General features: G+C 36.8%; 1 protein-coding gene across 1 annotated transcript; it reads left to right on the top strand.

The window, feature by feature from the left end:
* Positions 1–5821: 5821 nt before the first annotated feature.
* hsd17b10 (hydroxysteroid (17-beta) dehydrogenase 10) lies at positions 5822–11998 on the top strand. The gene is made up of 6 exons (XM_062427328.1): positions 5822–5862; positions 7238–7402; positions 9105–9269; positions 9362–9490; positions 10197–10305; positions 11509–11998. The coding sequence occupies exons 1-6, from the start codon at positions 5839–5841 to the stop codon at positions 11697–11699; spliced, it is 783 nt and encodes a 260-aa protein (XP_062283312.1). The 5' UTR covers positions 5822–5838; the 3' UTR covers positions 11700–11998.
* Positions 11999–19547: the final 7549 nt, after the last annotated feature.

The raw sequence follows: 19547 nt of genomic DNA, 5'->3' as shown, positions 1-19547 counted from the left end.
TCTTAGTAATATATTATAACATCTTATAAGGTCTAATCAAGCTCTTTTAAGGGCTTATTAAGTTCTTATAATATCTTATAAGGTCTTAATAAGATAATCTTATAAGGTGTTATGAAGCTCTTATAAGGTCTAAATAAACTCATATCACATCTTATTAAAGTTATCTTATCCAAGTTATAAAGTCTAAATAACCTCTTATAAAATCTAAATAACCTTGTATAATATCTTATAAAGTCTAAATAAACTATTATACCACGTTATAAAGTATAAATAAACTCTTATAACATCTTATAAAATCTAAATAAACTCTTATAAAGTCTAAATAAACTCTTATAAGGTCTAAATAACCTCTTGTAAGCTCTTATACTATGTTATAACATCTTTGGGTTTTGCTGTGAGACAGCACTTGAAATCTCGTCGCGGGGTCGCGCTGCACGGCCCCGCTGTATTAACGTCTCGCGGTATTTCCCCTCCTCCAGCAGCAGCAGACGGTGAGGATGAAACACGCAGAGACACCTGGAGCTACGCAGAGCCTCCAAGTAAACCCCCCGTTCCCTCCTCTCTCTCTGCTTAAATATTACCACCACGAAGACGACGACGACCCCGGGAGGAAACCAACACTGTTAACGTGATAAACGGGACAAGCTGCGGGTGCGTGTGCGTGAGAGGAGAGGAGTGTGCGGGGTGGCGCGGGGTCGAGAACCGCCAATTCCTAGCTAGCTCTTCGATGCTAACTGCGCTGCTAGCTGGAGCTCCTGATGCTAATTAACCCGCCTGGTAAACATCGGCAGCAGCTTCTTGTTTCTGTACATCATGTGTTAAACATCGCCACAGTGTCCTGAAGCTGAGGCTGTTTGTCTCCTGTAAATGAAGCTGCTGTTATTTAAGATGGTGGCCAGGTTTAGCTTGTTAGCCTCACCTGAGTTAGGAGAGAAGTTAGCTGATTAGTGATTGATGCTCTGCTGCAGGGGTTTAGTTTATTGTTATTATTATTATTATGCAGGTTTTTCTGGTTGGTCCCCTCATGATATATGTGTTTGTTCCCCCTCCAGGTTGTGGTTTGGACTCTGGAGACCCTCCCTCAAGGACAGGAAGCCTCTGAATGAGAAGAAGGCTGCATCATTTTCTGAGGATTGGTCATCTCTATCATCTATAAAAAGGACAGGTTCATAATGTTTTAAGTGTTAAATCAACAGTCAGGGTCCTGAATTAACACAGATATGTTTTTCTTGCTGTAATGATAATCATACTGAAGATATCTTCATAATGCACTGAAGTGATGAGGGGCAATTGATCTTAATGTGAATATTTTCTGGTTTATTTGAGTCTTTTATGACAAAAACTGCTAGTCAAGACAAAACAAGACATTTTGGGGCCTTGTGAGACACTTTCTGGTGTCTTACAGACAGAATGACTAGACAAATAAATTAAATTGGTCATGAAAATAAATGACTAGTTGCAGAAAATTGCTTTAAAATGCCCCCAAATTGAATAATGACACCTTAAAATGCCTTTTTTTAAACGTATCGAATGTCTTAAACTCAATTATATTAATTTTAGATTGATTTTAAAGCAGAGAAAATCCACAGGCAATGTTCAAGCCTCTGAAATGTGAATATCTTCTGGTTTATTTTAGTCTTTTATGACAGCAATTGCTAGTCGAGACAAAACAGGACATTTTGGGGCTTTGGGAGACAGTGATCAACACTTTCTGACCTTAAAGATAAAATGACTAAACAAATAAATTATATCGGTGATGAAAATAAGTATTAGTTGCAGAAAATTGCTTTAGAATGCTACCAAATTACAAAATGACATCTAAAGAATGCCTTATTTTTAACCTATTGAATGTCTAAAACTCAATTATATTAATTTTAGATTGATTTAAAGCAGAGAAAATCCACAGGCAATGTTCAAACCTCTCAAATGTGAATATCTTCTGGTTTATTTTTAGTCTTTTATGACCACAAACTGAATATCTTTGTGTCATGAACTGTTAGTTGAGACAAAACAGGACATTTGAGGTTGCATTTTGGGGCTTTGGGAGACAGTGATTGGACACTTTTGTCGCTATTACCACTTTCTGACATGTTAAATAAATAAATAAATTCAACCAGTGATGAAAAGATAATTGTTAGTTGCAGAAAATAGCTTAAAATGTTGATCACTAGGGCTGGGTGTCGTTACCAATCCAAGTACCCTTAAAGCTATACAGATACCAACTAAGGACTTCATTCGATACCCATCATGTGAAAAGAAGCATTAAATTGCGACTTCACTGCCACAGACGGGTCGTAGCTGCTGTGGCAGTGAGCCAATCACATGTTGCATTAAATCCAAGAATGCTTGCGTTGATACACGAAACGCACAGCGGGGTATCTGATGATAAAAAGTTCACACTAAATATTAAAAGATCTCCTTTTAAATGTGCTTTCAGTGTAAGTGACGGAGGACAGAAGTAGATGTGAAGCTTATATTCAGCTTCAGCAGTCTGAGTTAGTCATATCAAGTGGATATCTGACACATTTACAGTCTTTAGCATCAGATTCCCTCTTTGTGTTTCTCTGTTGAGCTGTAGTGGAAGTATAGTAACAAAAAGAGGGACTTTGACACTAAAAAGACTAACGATGAAATATATCTACTTGATTTGACTTATTTGGACGGCTGAAGCTTCATATTAGCCTCAGATCAACCTTTTAATACATTTTTTTGCACCAACACCCATTTTGTCCCCTGTCACTTTCATTAAAAGCACATCTGAAGGAGACCTTTTAATAGTCAGTATGAACAGGAGGAATGATTACAGCAAGAAAAACCTCTTTTAACGTTCATTCGGTCATCAGACTGTTGTTTTAAGACAGACTTGGAAAAAATGTGAACCTGTCATTTTAATCTTTCTCCTCCTGCTGCTGTTTATATGTAAGTAGATGTGTGATGATATTGATTATTTGGACTCCAGAGAAGAAGAGGAAGAGGAAGAGTGGGGGCTGTGGGATGAGGTAGTAGTTTGTATAGTTTTAGGATCACACCAGATCTGGGAGATAACTATACAGCCTACTGTCTTTCTCACGACCACCAAACCATTCATCCATCCAGCCTATCGGCATCCTGCGTTCTGTTGCCACGGTGACTGGAGCCTCTGTTGCTGTTAGTGACGGTGCTTTCATAGAACATTGGATTAATTTTTTACTGGTTATATGTTGCATCTGTCCTTCCTGTCATTTAGCTTCCTGCAGGAATGTAGAAGGATCAGTGACAGGGTTTTTATGTCCATGTGGTTTAGTCAAATTTAAAGGGAATACAATTTTAAAATAAACGTATGTATAACTTGCACACATTCTTTTTTTTTGTGAAGCCAGTAAAAATGATCTGCTTTTAATCTATTTTGAGAGAATACATTAGAGGATTATAGCAAAAAGGTCTCAGTGGTGTAACCATAAAAAAACTTTGTACCAAATAATTAAACACTAAATTCTCAATAAAACACCATATTAACTAGTTTGGCATGATCTTACATTATAACTTTTATATTAAATAAAGGTAATAGAATACAATTGTTCTAAATATTACATTTAATCTGGGGAATCATGGAGATCAGGAGCCATTTACATTTTTAATGAAGTCATTATTTGTATAGGTCATTGTAAGTACACTGTATGTGAATAAAATATTTAATGTTTATCATTCTTTTTGTGGTTACACCATTTGACATTTTCAGGAGCATTCTGTCTTACTTTTGGTAAGAAATTGTGCAAATATCATTTCAAATTATATAAAACCAACAAAAATACTAAATGTACTTTTTAACAAACCTGATGCTGCTTTTAAAACTATTTTTAAAGATATTTTTGAGTTGCTCATCTTGCTTATTTGTTACTGACCCAGAAACATGCATATACGCTAACTTTCGCATACAATTGGTTGTTAAAATTTCAGCTTATTGTGGCCATAACCTGTATGAAAGTAGGTCTCCCCTACCACAGACCACACGCTCCTCAGTGTTGGTGTGATGTTTGTTTTTGGTGCTCCAGGTCGGGGCGGACGTGCTCGTAGCTGCGCTGTGGTGAGGTAGTAAGTTGTGTTGTTGTGGGGTTTGGGATATTGCAACCCCTATTTTGGAGATACAACCACACAACTTACTGCCTTCCACATTGTGGCGGCTTAACGCGCTCCACACGTTCAGACGTGTGCGTCATTTCCCGTCCAGCTCAACGGCCCTTTTATTGTAGCCTGGAGACAGTTAGTAAATTATCAGGTTTTTGTGTTGAATGATTTGTTTTTTTGGATTATGCTGCAGAGGTTTTTGTTTTTTTAACCTATACCATTGCTTGAAATGTAAAGATGTATTTTATGTATGAAAGGTGTTATATAAATAAAGTTAACATCAAAACTTTACTGTTTCTATCTCCTGAAATGTAGATTTTTGGTACCTTTTTATTATTTAATATAATATTAAGATACATTTTGGCTGGGGTGCTTTAGAAAAATATTCAGAAAAATGCAAAAAAAACATTAAAAAAGAAATTCAATTGTCGCTCCAGCTTAAATTCTCATTAAATCTAAATCTGGAACATTTTGCACTTTTGTAAACAATATTTGTCACAAATCACGACATAAAAGACAATGGAAAATTTAAATAACATCCTTTTCCGCCTCATTGAGTTCACGATATTTACAGATTTTTTAATTTTCAACCAAATTCCTTCATCTCTTGTCTCTGTATTCATGCTCATGCTTAACTGAATAAAAGCAGAAATTACATTAATATAAACAAATCTATCAAATACATGATAAAAAGTCAAGACTAAACACATACTGTATATCTATATGCACACATGCAACCATACATTTATACTCATATATGCATTTACTAATACAATTATACTAAACTTTGCAACTTTGCATACTTTTTAAAATGCCAAAATGTTTTTGCATCCTGATAATGATAATAAAACTTGTTTCTCTATAAAAATTGTTTCTGTTCTGCTGATTTATGAGTATATTATATTGATATTATATATGTATGTCGTGGCAGGAGAGTCTTGGTCTAATCTCTAAAATTGTGGCTACCCCTGGGACCAAATATGTCGTATAAATCAAAATTAAACTGAAGGAGCATCAGTTCTCCTCAACTGACCTCAGTGAGCTGCAGGGCTGCTCTGATTGGTCAGCGTCTCTCTGAGGGAGGGGGGCGTTCCCAGAAACCTTCTCCTATTGGTCAATCCAGAGTGGAGAGGGCGTGGCTAAAGTGCCTCGCTGTTATTCCATGCTGTGACCAAAGAAGAGTTAAAATGACAGAGCTCTCATACAGACTGGATTACTGGCGCCATTTATCAATCATGTATGTATGCCATTATCTCCAATTAAAACATTCTTAATATATTTTAATAATACATACCCCCCCCCCATGCAGATATTATGTGGGTTAGGGTTTTGATTAAATACATTATAAAATAAATTAAAATAAACCTTCTCCAAATCCTCCACAAAATACAACATAAAATGAGCAATTACAAAATAAATATGGTGCCAAATAATAATGAAATAGTCATCAATACTGTAGTCTCACAAATAGGCTCTACCAAAATAAATAGGTGAATATACTACAACAGGCATAATTTAATATCGGCATCTTTCTGGAAATATCATAAACACACCCTGAATAAACTCAGAAGCAGTAAAACAGTCTGGTGGGAGCATTTTAACTCAGTGATCACTCTCTTTAACTCATAATGATCCCTCTCTTTATCCTCGGAGTGATCCCTCTCTTTATCCTCAGAGTTATCCCTCTTCCTTCTGTTACACACACGATCTTCGACGCTACGTCACAAAAGCAACATGGCGAACATTCGATGTGTCAAGGTGAGCAGAGAATCCTTTTTTATCAATGAAACACTCTTTACTATGCGATGAGGGTGATGCGGGGGGCTTGTTGCGGGCCTGTGTTGTCATGTTTGTGCTTTTTTACTTTGCAGATCAGAAGTTGCATTGTGTAGCTTTAATGTTAACACACTGGAGCTGCTCAGCCTTGTGTGTGTGTGTTTGATAACCGGCCTCTGGTTACCGAACACACACACGCTGGAGGGACTTTACACACACTTTATAGTCATTATTTAAAGGGTTGGTTTATTTAAAGTACAAAACTAATGTAATGTAGTGCTTATATTTAGTGCTAGCTCAACCATGCACTTACTTTTTGACATTGGTGGTGGAAAGTGACTCAGTACATTCACTAAAGTACAATTTAAGATACTTCTACTTTATATTTCCACTCTACTACAGTTCAGAGGGAAATATTGTACTTTCTACTCGACTATATTTATTTGGCAGCTTTATTTACTTCTCAGATGAAGATTTGACACAATGGAAAATATAATTATCTTTTAAAATAGCTACAACACATTTCAGATGTCTATGAGTTGTTAACAGCTCCACCAATTAGTGATTTTTCCCTCTAAACTTCTCACATGGTTTCATTTCAATGAATGTATTTCACAAAAATCATAGATTACAGAAAAAGTCCAAAAACTGAAAACAGATTTGTGTATCAGAATTGAGTTTTTTCTTCTTTTCTCTCCCATTAATCATCTCACCGCCATTTATCTGCTGACCCTTTGGAGGGGCCCGACCCCTAGGTTGAGAACTAGTTGCTAACTGTATATAAAGTAGTGTAAACTAGCTCCACCTCCAGCAGCTACAACAGTAACATGCTGCTCTAACACTGATGCTTCACTGTTAATAATCTAATGATGTCATATATAATAATATATCAGTCAGAGGGACCAAACCACTACTTTTACTGTAATACTGCATACTGCATCACTCATAATACTAATGTACCTTTACTGTAATACTGCATACTACATCAAGCTCGTAATGAATCTCTAATTAGTGACATAATGTATCTCATTATTGTTCTGAAGGTATAGACTCTGCATATTTCAACACTCTGCCGCTGCCGCTCTGCATTGTATCTGTGTGATGGGATATTCTTTTGAAAATCACCAAAATGCTTATATTCATTATATCTTTCATAATATTTGCTGTCACCGTTACATAATAAATTAATCAGAGCAGTTTTGATTTTCTCCTCCTCTCTCAGTGACCCATTTTTTCCTGTTTTTTTGTTTTTGTTTGTTTTAATCTTCCTCTGTCTCCTTTTTTCCTGCATTACCCTCCTCCTCCTGTCTCCGTCCATGTGTGTGTTTCCTTACGTGTGTGTGTGTGTGTTGTGCAGGGTATGGTTGGCCTGGTGACGGGCGGTGCGTCCGGTTTGGGTCGGGCCACCGTGGAGCGTCTGCTGAAGAACGGAGCGTCCGCTGTGATCCTGGACCTGCCCTCCTCTGACGGACCGGCTCTGGCAGCCAGTCTGGGAGAACGCTGTGCCTTCGCCCCCGCAGACGTGAGTCCAAAGGGACACATTCACTCACACAAAATACAGTTCTTAAATATTAGACGTGTGTAATAGATGTACAGAGGTATCAGAGTGCCTCAAAGCTCATTTACACTGTGTGATTTTGGGCTGTCCAAAACTCATCTTGTAGATCTGACTGTAAGAAAAGTGCACAGATGACAAAAAAACTGCCTTCAGAATATTACTTGAATTAACACAGTTATTGGATAAAGTTTAGAGGGGGAAAAAACACACCCCTTCTTTTGCACTCAAAAACCAATATGATGAAAATGAAACCGGTTTGTAGACAGGTACCAGACCTCGAGGGAACCAGCAGAATATTAATTATATAAGTCTGTGGGCTATTATTGGCTATTTGGAGGGTAAATGCTAGATATTTGCGCAGTCTTTGCTGCATTTATCCCATCACTTCCTGTCATGTCATGCTCCCTTTTTATCCCTGTCTCATTGTCTCTTTGAGCAAATTGAAACCAACACGATCAGTGGGAAGGTATATGATAGAGCTTCGACCACATAGTCAATACAAAACTGCTCTCTCTCTCTAATGAAAGAAAGTAAAGATTTCAGTCTTGGTTGATTTGGCGACACTGTGTAGTTAGAGCGGTGACAGGAAGCAAAGTTAAATTGTTGTAAATTTCCCCACTGTGGGATTAATTAAGGAATATATTATTAATATATTATCTTAAATAAATCAGGTCCCATAATTCAGCTCATAGTGTAATGTACTCTCAGCTCACTAGATGGCACTCTGACACCATCACCAGTGCATATAAACATATACTTTATTCTTTATTCATGGCAGATCTTTCTCTAGTTTCCTACTTACATGAAAAAATGAAGCAGCATTTTTCTTCAGGGCATCTTTGGTGCATTTAATGATTCAGTACAGCTTTATTAATCCCACTGGGGAGACACTTTGTGTGGAGTAGTTTATTATACACACAATACAATAACATACAAGTAAGTGATAAAATATACAGCATAAAATCAATAATAAAAATTCATGTATAAGATAAATAAACTTGATAAAATGATCAGATTAAACATTTACAAGCATTTACTGAATGAATGATTTTAAAATAGCGTTTGGTTTTACAAAGCAGGTAAAACGTAACGACGCACCGATGTCGACAGAGAAAATTCACTGGCAAGAACATGAACAGAAAAAGCTGAGTCACTTGTGGCTTTCTGGAGGATTTTTGGACCAGATTTTAACAGCTGAATAAAAGAAGAAAAGGTCAGAAGATTCTCATTAAAACATTGATAAAACTGGCCGAGAATGATACGGACTGAAAGGAAAGAGGAGGTGAATTCTCTGTTGCCCCTCGTTTCACAATATGATAGAAAGCTTTATTATCATTATGTTTTACATATAATGAGATTACAGGTGCCACTCCACACACTTTGTGCTTTAAAGACAATAAAAACATGACAACCACATAAAAACAAGACACACACAGCTAAAAAAGATGAAATAGTAGGCTATAAAAAAAATGAGATGCAGCTATAAAGCATAATACGAGCGTCTGTGTTCATCAAATGTTGGGTGATAATCTAAAATAATGCCCAAATGTTTGTGTGATTGAACCACTTCCTCACTCTTTGGCTGCACCTCTGTTGGTTTTATCCATCTTCTCATTGAGGCTGCGTGTAGATGTGATGTCTAAATGTCATTATTGTCCTTTCTCAGGTGACGTCGGAGGCAGACGTGCAGGCGGCCGTGTCGCTGGCCAGAGAGAAGTTTGGGAAGTTGGACTTGGCGGTGAACTGCGCCGGCATCGCCGTAGCTGTCAAAACCTACAACTTCAAGAAAGACGTGCCTCACAGCCTGGAGGACTTCCAGCGCGTTATCAACGTAAGGCGGACGAGCGTTACAAAAACTTTTATAACACCATTCGCAGCTCAGTGGAAGTGTGTCATGTGATCGTTTATGTGTTTGTTCTGCAGGTGAACATCGCAGGAACCTTTAACGTGATCCGCCTCGCCGTGGGCGCGATGGGGAAGAACGAGCCGGATGCTGATGGACACAGAGGATGCATCATCAACACTGCCAGTGTGGCTGCTTTTGATGGACAGGTGATGTTTGTTGTTTTCTTTTCTTGAAAACTCTTTTATTTATTGACCTGGTATATTTTTGAAAACATGAACTGAAATGTGAAGAAAACCCGTTGTTGAACTTCGGGACTTTGTTATTCAAATATAAAATATAGTTTGCCTTATATTGCAGTATTTGTGTTTTTGACCTCAGCCAGACAGTGGTTAAGCGTACTGATGATTAAAGAAGCCTTTTATTATTCATGTTCAGCCGTTATCCTTTGATCATGAACACAAATATGTTTCATCATTTACAGACTTGTGTGCAGTTGGATTTAAAATACTTTGTAAACTGACTAAAAAACCGACTCATCTTAAATGGCAGGAGAGAAACATGACTGGCCTTCATAACAGAAAACAAAATAAGAGCTCTTAAAAAGATCAAACTGTCACAAGTGAAGCTCATGCATGCATAAAAACCGTTATCTGGCCGTCAAACTAAAAAAATTATACGTTTTAACCGCACTCATCGTCTGTTATGAATTATGTGTCAGTCCCTACAACGCAGCTAAACTTCAAATGTGAGATGCAATGTCCTTTTAAAAGTACATTTATAAAAAGAAAAAGTTAAGTAGAGGCGCTCTGTCCACCATGATGTATGTTTTTAACTTTGTGTAAAGGTGGTAGAAGGTTTCTCTGTTTAGCAGCTTGTTTGTTTTTCTCACTATCTCTCTTTTTGTTCCTCCAGGTCGGCCAAGCAGCGTACTCAGCCTCTAAAGGAGGAATTGTTGGAATGACTCTTCCAATCGCGAGAGATCTGGCACCTATGGGCATCAGGGTCGTCACCATAGCGCCCGGTTAGTGATCGTCAGACTTCAACTGTGTGAATGTGAATTTAAAAAAAAATACAAAGTGTGAGACGTAAAATAGAAAACAGGAAACAAACCTTCACTGATTTACCTCTGTGGAGTAAACGGTAACAACACAGGACGTCTTTTGTTCATAGTTAAAGGACAATATTCTCTATTTTCAACATATCTCATAAACCAAGCTTTATGTTAATCTTACTTAATGTCTCATCTGTTAAATCTGTACCTAAGTCTAAAAAATGGAAGTATATTAGGATAAATTTACCATTAACCTGATATCTGGTATCGGCATATATGTTGTCCGATATATGTCGATATTTTTAAAATTCTTTAAAGTTATATAGGAAGCATTTTATATATATCTTAGATTATTTTTCTTAATTCAAGTTTGATATATACCTACATGTTCTTTTCAGTTTTTTGTTTATAGTTATTGATAATTATTAAAGTTTACCCATTTTCTTTACTGATGTCATTTAAATACAACTGTAAAATATGTTCCCATTACATATCTTTGTCATAAGTGATAATGTATATTCATGTATATATTATATAAGCATATAACGGTCGATATATTGATACCGGAATTGTTTTACTCCCTAATATCGGTATCAGCATCGGCCCCAAAAATCCATTATCGGTCGGGCCCTAGTTCACATGTAACCTGTCCCAGTTCAACCTTTATTTAAAGTTTGTTTGGCCACTTTTTAACCTTATCACGGAAAACATTGAAGTCCTGTGAGTAAAGACTGTTGTTGTGTTCATGGTTCTGATTTTAAATGAGTTGAAATGAAAAAATCTTCCCATTTTAAAAACAGAGAAATGTGAAAACAAACTTTACATTCACAGCGAAGCTCAAACATCCAACTGAAGGACAAAGAAATAAGACATTTTTGAGTGGAGGGAGACTTTTTAATTAATGATATCATTCATTATTATTATTATACATTGACTGTAAAGAAATGTGGAGTCATAACAGCTCCCCAGAAGTGAAGCCAGAACATCTGGCTCGCCCCCTGGTGGCTGGATGCAGTACATATCATAACCCCCCCCTCATATTAGCAACTTATTATCCTAATAAGTACCGCCCCGAACCCAATAGGTGTGTTTCTGCCTTTAAAACTGAACATATGAACACTGATTGAAATATAAATTCAGTCTTTAAAACTGAAAATGAATCTTCTTCCTCAGGTCTGTTCTCCACTCCTCTCCTGGCTGGTCTCCCGGAGAAGGTGCAATCCTTTCTCGCCCGCCAGGTGCCCTTCCCCTCGCGCCTGGGAGACCCCGCTGAGTTCGCCCACCTGGTGACATCACTGGCGGAGAACCCCATGATTAACGGAGAGGTCATCAGACTGGACGGAGGCATTCGCATGCAGCCTTGAGACAAAGTGTGTGTGTGTATATGTGTGTATGTGTATCGATCATAAACTGCCTCCATTTTAAGAAGAAATGTTGAACTTCTTTGTGTCTGAATGTGTGTGTTTGCGTAGAAAGTCGTGTACAGTAAACATAAAAACTGTTATCGATCACAAACGCCACCAAATCAACTGACTGTGTGTGAGACTGTGAGAGAGAAAGAGTGTGAAAGTGAAACTCATTAATAACTTTGCAGTACTTTAAGCGACCCACTTTGCTTGTTTTGTAAACTAATCCAAATTACAATAAACCTCAACTGAGTCTATTCTGATCTGTTCCAAGACTAGCTTTATTTTTTTCTGAAGTAAAAATCCAGCATCTTTCACACTGACCGGCTCTAGTAGAAACATGCAAACCAGTTTATCTTGTTCGCTACTTCCTCTCTTGCATGAACTGTCATTAAATGGTTTGAGATGTGCAGCCTCACACACGTTGAATCTGAAACAATTAAAGGGGACTTATGTACATTTCCAGGTTTATATTTATTTCTGGGGCTCTACTGGAATATCTTTATATAAAAACCCTCCTTATTCATCTTATCTTGGCTCTTTTTTGCAGCCCTTCAGTTCAGGCTCTGTGTGAAACAGGCTGTTTTATCTCCTCTCTCCCAATGAGCCCGCTCCCCTCAGTTTGCTCCGCTCTGCCTCCCTTTGGGAGACTTTAGGTGTAATCTCTTGCAAGTTGGAGGTCAATAGCTCCAATAGTTTCCTTTCAATCTAAATGCATCCCAGGGCGCCTGCAGCAAATCTGAACTTCACAAGCATCTACCGAGGACCTTCAGAGGACTGTCTGGATCTGCTTTATGTGAAAAGTGCCTTGAGATAACTTTTGTTGTGATTTTGCGCTTTATAAAAAAAGATTGATTGACTGATTGATTGATATGTTCAAGTCAAAGTCCCATCTGAAATATGACACTGGACAGGGCAAACAACTCATGGAAATCATCAAATTCCCTCTTTGTGTTTCCCGTTGAGCTGTGGTGGAAGTATAGTAACAAAAAGAGGGACTTTGTGCTTGATTTTGAGGATTGTCCCAAACCTTGCTAAAAGGGGCCAGGGGGGCGGGCTGAGTGAGAAAGGAGCAAAATCAAGTAAAGTTGGGGCGTTATGTGAAAATTGTGAAAGATTTTCTAAAGTGGGCAAAAAATGAAAAAAACGACAGGGCCGGTAGTGTCGAAAAAGTCAAAAATGGGGAAGGGTGGGCTATTGTCCCAAACCTTGCTAAAAGGGGCCAGGGGGGCAGGCTGAGTGAGAAAGGAGCAAAATCAAGCACAGTTGGGGCGTTATGTGAAAATTGTGAAGGATTTTCCAAACCAAAAGGTTGTAAATTACTGGTTTCATCTTTAACAATGTGTTACATTTTAAAAGCTTGTTATATTATCAATTGTGTCAAATCTTCATTTGAAAAGTAACTAAAGCTGTCAAATAAAGGTAGTGGAGTATAACGTACAATATTTCCCTCTGAAATGTAGAAAGTAGAAATATAAAGTAGTTAGAAAATGGAAATACTTAGTTAAATAACAAGTACCATAAAATTGTATCACAGTATTTGAATTAATGTACTTAGTTACTTTCTACCACTGTCGGTTTAAATTAACACTCAATGAGTCCAAAATGGTTATATTTAGTTTAACTCTGCAGAGGCAAAACAAAACAGTAAACACTTAAAATGACTCAGGCAGTGAGGGACTAAATGTGCCCTCCAGCAAATATATGTGACTCTTCAAAACGTACGTAATTGTTCACAAATCTGCTGTTAATTAGAAAAATAAACACAAGGCTAACATGTTACATCTGTACTGTGTTGACATTACGCCTAATAAACCGACCATTAATTAACCTTTAATGTGTGAATATCACACATTAAAGCTGTAAAGCTGCAACAAAAACAACAATATTATCCAATAATTATAATCCACCATAAATGAAGCAGACTGCTGAATACCCGATAAAATACATCTCCATGTGCTGCACAGAATATATATTCATCATGATTGAGTCTTTTTTTAGACAAATGAGTATTAAAATAAGCTCCCAGCCGTTGTGTATTAATGGGGGAAAATGACATCTTGCCCTCAGAGTCATAAATAATGCAAACACATAGGCCTGAACTCTCCGCTGCACCGCTTAACAGCCCTCCGATGAAAAATCCTGAAAAAGTGGCCCATGGTTGAAAATAACTGCTGACAGCTGGAACAAGGACTGAGCGGATCCTCACCCAGCAGAAATGATCAATAACACCTCACACAGGACTCAGTTAAAGGTATTAAACAGAGAAGAACTTTATTGCTATGCGCTTTAAATAAAGTTCATGTGAAGCTGTGTGTCTGTTATTTATAGGACCTGTTTTATTCTTATTTTTCTGGGTTTTTTTGCAGTATGAAAAGTAGTTTAACCCTTTACATACTGTTCATATTCGGACTCATAATTAATCTCTGCACCAATTCACCTTCATAAATTCCCCCATCAGTCATTAATAAATGTTTTATTAATCATTTTGTTTGATTAAAAAGACATTCACAATCACTATTTTATGATCCAGGTGAACATTTTATAGAATATGATAAATACAACATGTTTGAATAGTGATTTTTGAATAAACAAAATAATAAAAACAGGTCAAACTTGGACATTTGCGCTTATAAAATGTGTATCTTCTGCACAAAAACTTTAAAAAAGATGCATTTTATTTCCATGTTTGTATACTGTGAGTCACAGGCTCAGAGAAATGTGTATAGGGTGTTTTTACAGCTCTCAAATGTTAAAAAAATGGTCAAATTTGACCCTGAACATTATGTAAGGGTTAAGTAACTGTTAGTAACTGCAATTTACTGCTAAAGCTGCATTGTTGCCTTTATAGTAGGATCATTATTCAGCGCTGCCATCCACAGACATTTTTAAAGAAGCTAAAAGGACACAGGAAGATTGATTGAGAGTTGCAGGCTGCCAACTTAAAAAGTGAAAGTTATGCCAAGTTTTGCTTTTTCAGTTTATATGATTGTTTGTTTTTTCTTAGACTCTAACAAAAGTCTACTGAAGTGCAGTTTAAAAAAAAAAAAAAAAAGGCAAATTCACATAATCTATTGGATAATAGTGTGTTTGGAAAGTGCTGCTGTGAAACAAACATCAGAGAGACGAGCTCATATTTCACAACTCGGGGCTTGAAATGATAAATCCCAAAAGAGTGGCGGCCATTCTCTCTCATCTTCTAATTAAAACTGAAACCAGGCGTCATCAACATTTTCCTTCTCCCACCGAAACATTTGGAAAGTAAATATTTGCTTAAAGCTGTCTTGACTAACTTTTTTTTTTTTTAAATAAACCTTACTGTGTTATAATAAGCTTTTTTCCCAAATACACTGTGTATATAAAGAGTTTATACAAATGTTTTAAATTACTCTAACTCAAAGTTTGTGCTGTAAAAAGTTACGTTTCAGTGTAAATAAACAAAACTGATTATGGACATGAAATGCGATTCATGATTCCTGTTTGATTTTCTTTCATCATTAGTCGGTTTATTTATATTTTAATACACATACAGACTTATACCAACAAAGATAAGACAGACTTTATTAATCCCACACCAGGGAAATTCTCTTGTCACAGCAGCTCAGTCAAAAAAATTGTGATTTACATAAAAATATACATAAAAATAACAATTGGACACATACAGCATAGTTCAATAAAAATAAAAATAAAAATAAAAATACATACATAAAATATGTAATAGTGAAGTACAAGTGCAACAAATAGAAAAACTCAATTATTCACAAACAACTCTTAACACAAATAAAAGAGAAAAATAATAATTACAAACCTATAATAAAAAATAAGTAGTATATTAGTATTTTTATTTTTTTATTTTATTCATTATATTATTTTATTTGTATTAATAGTATTATTAGTGTTTCAACAGTATCTCTAATCATAAACACATTCATCCATTGAATCAAGGTGCATTGATCCCTGCATGAATTAATAAATATATCCGTGAGGCGTTCACTGACACTGTGCTGTGATTTTAACACTGACAGTGAATATCCATCACAAAATCTCATAAACTGCTTAAATTTCAGACCGTGGAGGACACAGTCTGTCTATCTACCTTTGCTCGTCCCTCAGGGGACGACAGTAAGGAGCCGAGAAAGAGAAATCTTGGCCTGGAATGCAAAATAAAGAGTGAAAATTTACCCTTTGCGATGCAATTAAGTGTGACCTGCTGCTGAACTTTCTCTGGCCTCGCTGTGTCCCTCAGGCGGAGGAGATCTGGGAACTGCTGACAGACATCTTGCACGGCGGTCGCAGTGACATTGCACTAATGCTGCCAAATGAGGTGCTTATATAGAGTCTACTAACAATTGATGCTGACATTTCAGATCACTGAGCTGAGGTTTACTAATAAATTAGATTCTGACTACATGACACTCGGTAATGAATCCAAATCTCCTTCTCAGTGAATGGGGATGTATTCAGGACACGACACACTGTTTTATAGATTTTGGGGAATGTGCTTATTAGCTTTTTTAAGAGTAAGACGATAGGCCTGATAACACTTTCATGACTCTACAGTAAATATGAAGCTAAAGCCAGCAGCTGATTAGCTTAGCTTCACATAAAGATAACAAAATCCATCTAAAGCTCACTAATTAACACAATATATCTCGTTTATTAGTCAAAAATACAAAGTAGTCGCTGTAGTTGTGTTTTTTTAATGTTATATCTGGACAATTCTTGGCCGAACGTAATACTACTACTAATACTACTACTAGTGCTACCAGTGCTACCAATACTACTACTACTACTACTAATACTAATACTACCAATACTACTACTACTACTACTATTAGTACTACTACTACCATTACTACTACTACTACTAATACTAATACTACCAATACTACTACTACTACTACTAGTGCTACTAATACTACTACTACTAATACTACTACTACTACTACTACTGATACTACTACTAATACTACTACTAATACTACTACTAGTACTACTAATACTACTACTACTACTATTACTACTACTACTACTGATACTACTACTAATACTACCAATACTACTACTAATACTACTATTAGTACTACTACTACTACTACTAGTGCTGGTGCTACTAGTACTACTAGTAGTACTACTACTAGTTCTACTACTACTACTACTACTAATACTACCGATACTACTACTAATACTACTATTACTACTACTACTACCAGTACTAATAATAATAATAATAATAATACCACTACTAGTTCTACTACTACTAATAGTAATACTACTACTAATACTACTACTGCTCATGATGCTAATGACATAAAAGGCAGTTAAAATAAAATAAAACCTCAGGTTAAATCAGGAAAGGATCTCCATTAAAAGCACCCAAAATGACAAACTATTCCTTTAATTTAAACCTGTATTAATTGTTTATTAATTGATTTTCTGATCACTTGGGAGCAACGGACACCAAACATGGACACGAAACTAACACATTATCAACTTGGAAGATTAATCTGTCAAACTTGAAAGCAAACATGTGTTTATTTAGCATTATGAAGGAACAATGAAGCTCATTTGAGTCGTTAGTCCAACATCTGCTCTCCTGTCAGCTCTGTCGTTGGAGTCCACTAACCTCTGAGGGAAATATCTGACTGGCTCTTTAGCTGCTAAATGCTTCACTAAAATCTGAAATGATTTATTTAGCAGAGACGTGACTCACTGCAGACCCAACCTTATCAGACACCGTTATTGCAAGTTACCGTAAAAACTCTGGAAATATGATATAATTTCACAGGATTGTATCATTCCTTTTTTGTGATATACTGTTTTGCAGCACTGCTCCAAGAACATCGGTGTGAAAGATTAGACCCATGTTAGACAGAAAAAGGCATGTTTTCACCTGTTCAGCCACTAGATGGAGACATTCTACACTCTTTATCTTATAGCCACATTTAATTGACCAATGCCTCTCTATAAATAAAATAAAATCCTCCTCATTAATTCATAAAACTCTTGGCATTAAAACGCTCCTGGGCATCCCTGACTAAATTGGCCTGGCTGTAAATAAAACTTTGCTTCCGTAAAATTATACATTTAAATGTGTGTTTACATCTCTTGGTTGCAGCACTTTATGACTCAGAGCATCATGAGTGAGGACTTTTCAGAGCAGAGCTTCTCAAACTTGGGGTCGCAAGCCCCAGAAGGGGTCACGAGATAAGTCTGAGGGGTCAAGAAACTATTGACAGAATAAGAGAGCGGAAAAAAGGATATATATAGAGAAAAGTATGATATTTTTTTCATACTTTCACATGTCTTCAGGCTTCTAAACAATATTTGAATAAAGCAAACACATAAAATACTTTCTGATTGAGACAAACAGTTTGTTTTAAGGGGTCAGAAGCCAAAAATGTTGGGAACCACAGCTTTAAAGCACCAACTGAAGACTCTCTGCATGTGAAAGCTTATAATATAACCAATATATTCATGCTATGCTTAATTTAAAGTCGCTGTAGACCAAGTATTTGTTAATCCATTACAACATTTTGCGTGTAAAGTCCTAAAGTAAAGTAACTACAAGTTAGTTTCAAAGACTGGTCAGTGAGACTTTATGATTTAATATTTGTTAATTGCAAAACCTTTTTAAATGTAGGTACAACTTTGCTTTATTCAGATATGCATACATGTATAAATATGACCAGACAGCACCCTACATTGCACTGACGTCGGCATTACAGAGGAACATCAGCTGTGTCCCGAAATTATGCCAGATATATGATAATGAATGTGTTTGTACAATAATTTTTCCCTCGTTATGATCAATAATTCCAAGTCTGATCATGTACAATAATTTGATCATTTTATGACACTTTTTAAAATCAGTCTAGGCTATCTCTCTCTTTTTTAAATACATTTCCCAACACAATCACGATAGTAAAATATGGATCCTACGTCCATGTTTACGCATCTCTTCTCACATGACGTCTTTCCAGCTAATGATGCTCGTTGTAATGATGACTGTGACTCATAAGTGTGACTGTCTCCCGTTCTCCCTTGAGAGTTTACACATGAGACAGCTTACTGCTGCATCCATGTGAGAAAAAATAAAGAGAGAACGAGTGCTGAACAGGAAGGTGTCGAGAGACGAGGAGAAGGGCAGAATCAAAGAGTTCAGAGTTGGGACATTTTTATTCATCTGAGTCCCGAGAGAACTCCTCCTCTCATCCATCATATAACTTTGTCAGCATTTTTATTTCTATGTTTAACAATGTGAACAGTTTTGTAGGGGTGTCAAAAAGTTATTTGTCTCAATAAATGTGATTTCTGAAATTACACATTTACCCCTATTTGTTATTATAATGACTCACAATACCATTATTTTCTTCAAAATACGATATTTTAACAATTCCAATTTTGCAACACTGGTGTCCAAATTCAGGGCAACACGGTGGTACAGTGGTTAGCAACAGCAAGAGGGTTGTGGGTCCCCTCTGTGTGGAGTTGCATGTTCTCCTTGTGCCTGCGTGGGTTCTCTCGGGGTACTCCACAGACCAAAAACATGCAGGTTAGATTAATAGATCGCTCTAAATTGCCTGTGGGTGTGAATGTGAGTGCGAATGGTTGCCTGTCTACCATATGTGAGCCCTGTGATGGACTGACGATCTGTCCAGGGTGTATCCTGCCTCTCGCCCAATGACAGCTGGGATTGGCTCAATCCCCCCTGCGACCCCCTGTAGGATTAGCGGCATGGAAAATGAATGAATGGTGTCCAAATTCAGGTGCTGCAGTCTAGGCGTGTCCTTTGTAGACCACGAA

Source organism: Scomber scombrus, chromosome 10, assembly GCF_963691925.1.
Source record: "Scomber scombrus chromosome 10, fScoSco1.1, whole genome shotgun sequence".
Taxonomy (NCBI): Eukaryota; Metazoa; Chordata; class Actinopteri; order Scombriformes; family Scombridae; genus Scomber; species Scomber scombrus.
This window is presented reverse-complemented; position numbering and strand designations above follow the sequence as displayed.

Excerpts from the sequence above, each read along its gene's own strand:
- hsd17b10 (XM_062427328.1), top strand. The coding sequence starts at position 5,839 with ATGGCGAACATTCGATGTGTCAAG. Across the intron at positions 9,270-9,361 it reads ACTTCCAGCGCGTTATCAAC|GTGAACATCGCAGGAACCTT; the intron begins GTAAGGCGGACG and ends TTTGTTCTGCAG. Across the intron at positions 9,491-10,196 it reads TGGCTGCTTTTGATGGACAG|GTCGGCCAAGCAGCGTACTC; the intron begins GTGATGTTTGTT and ends TTGTTCCTCCAG.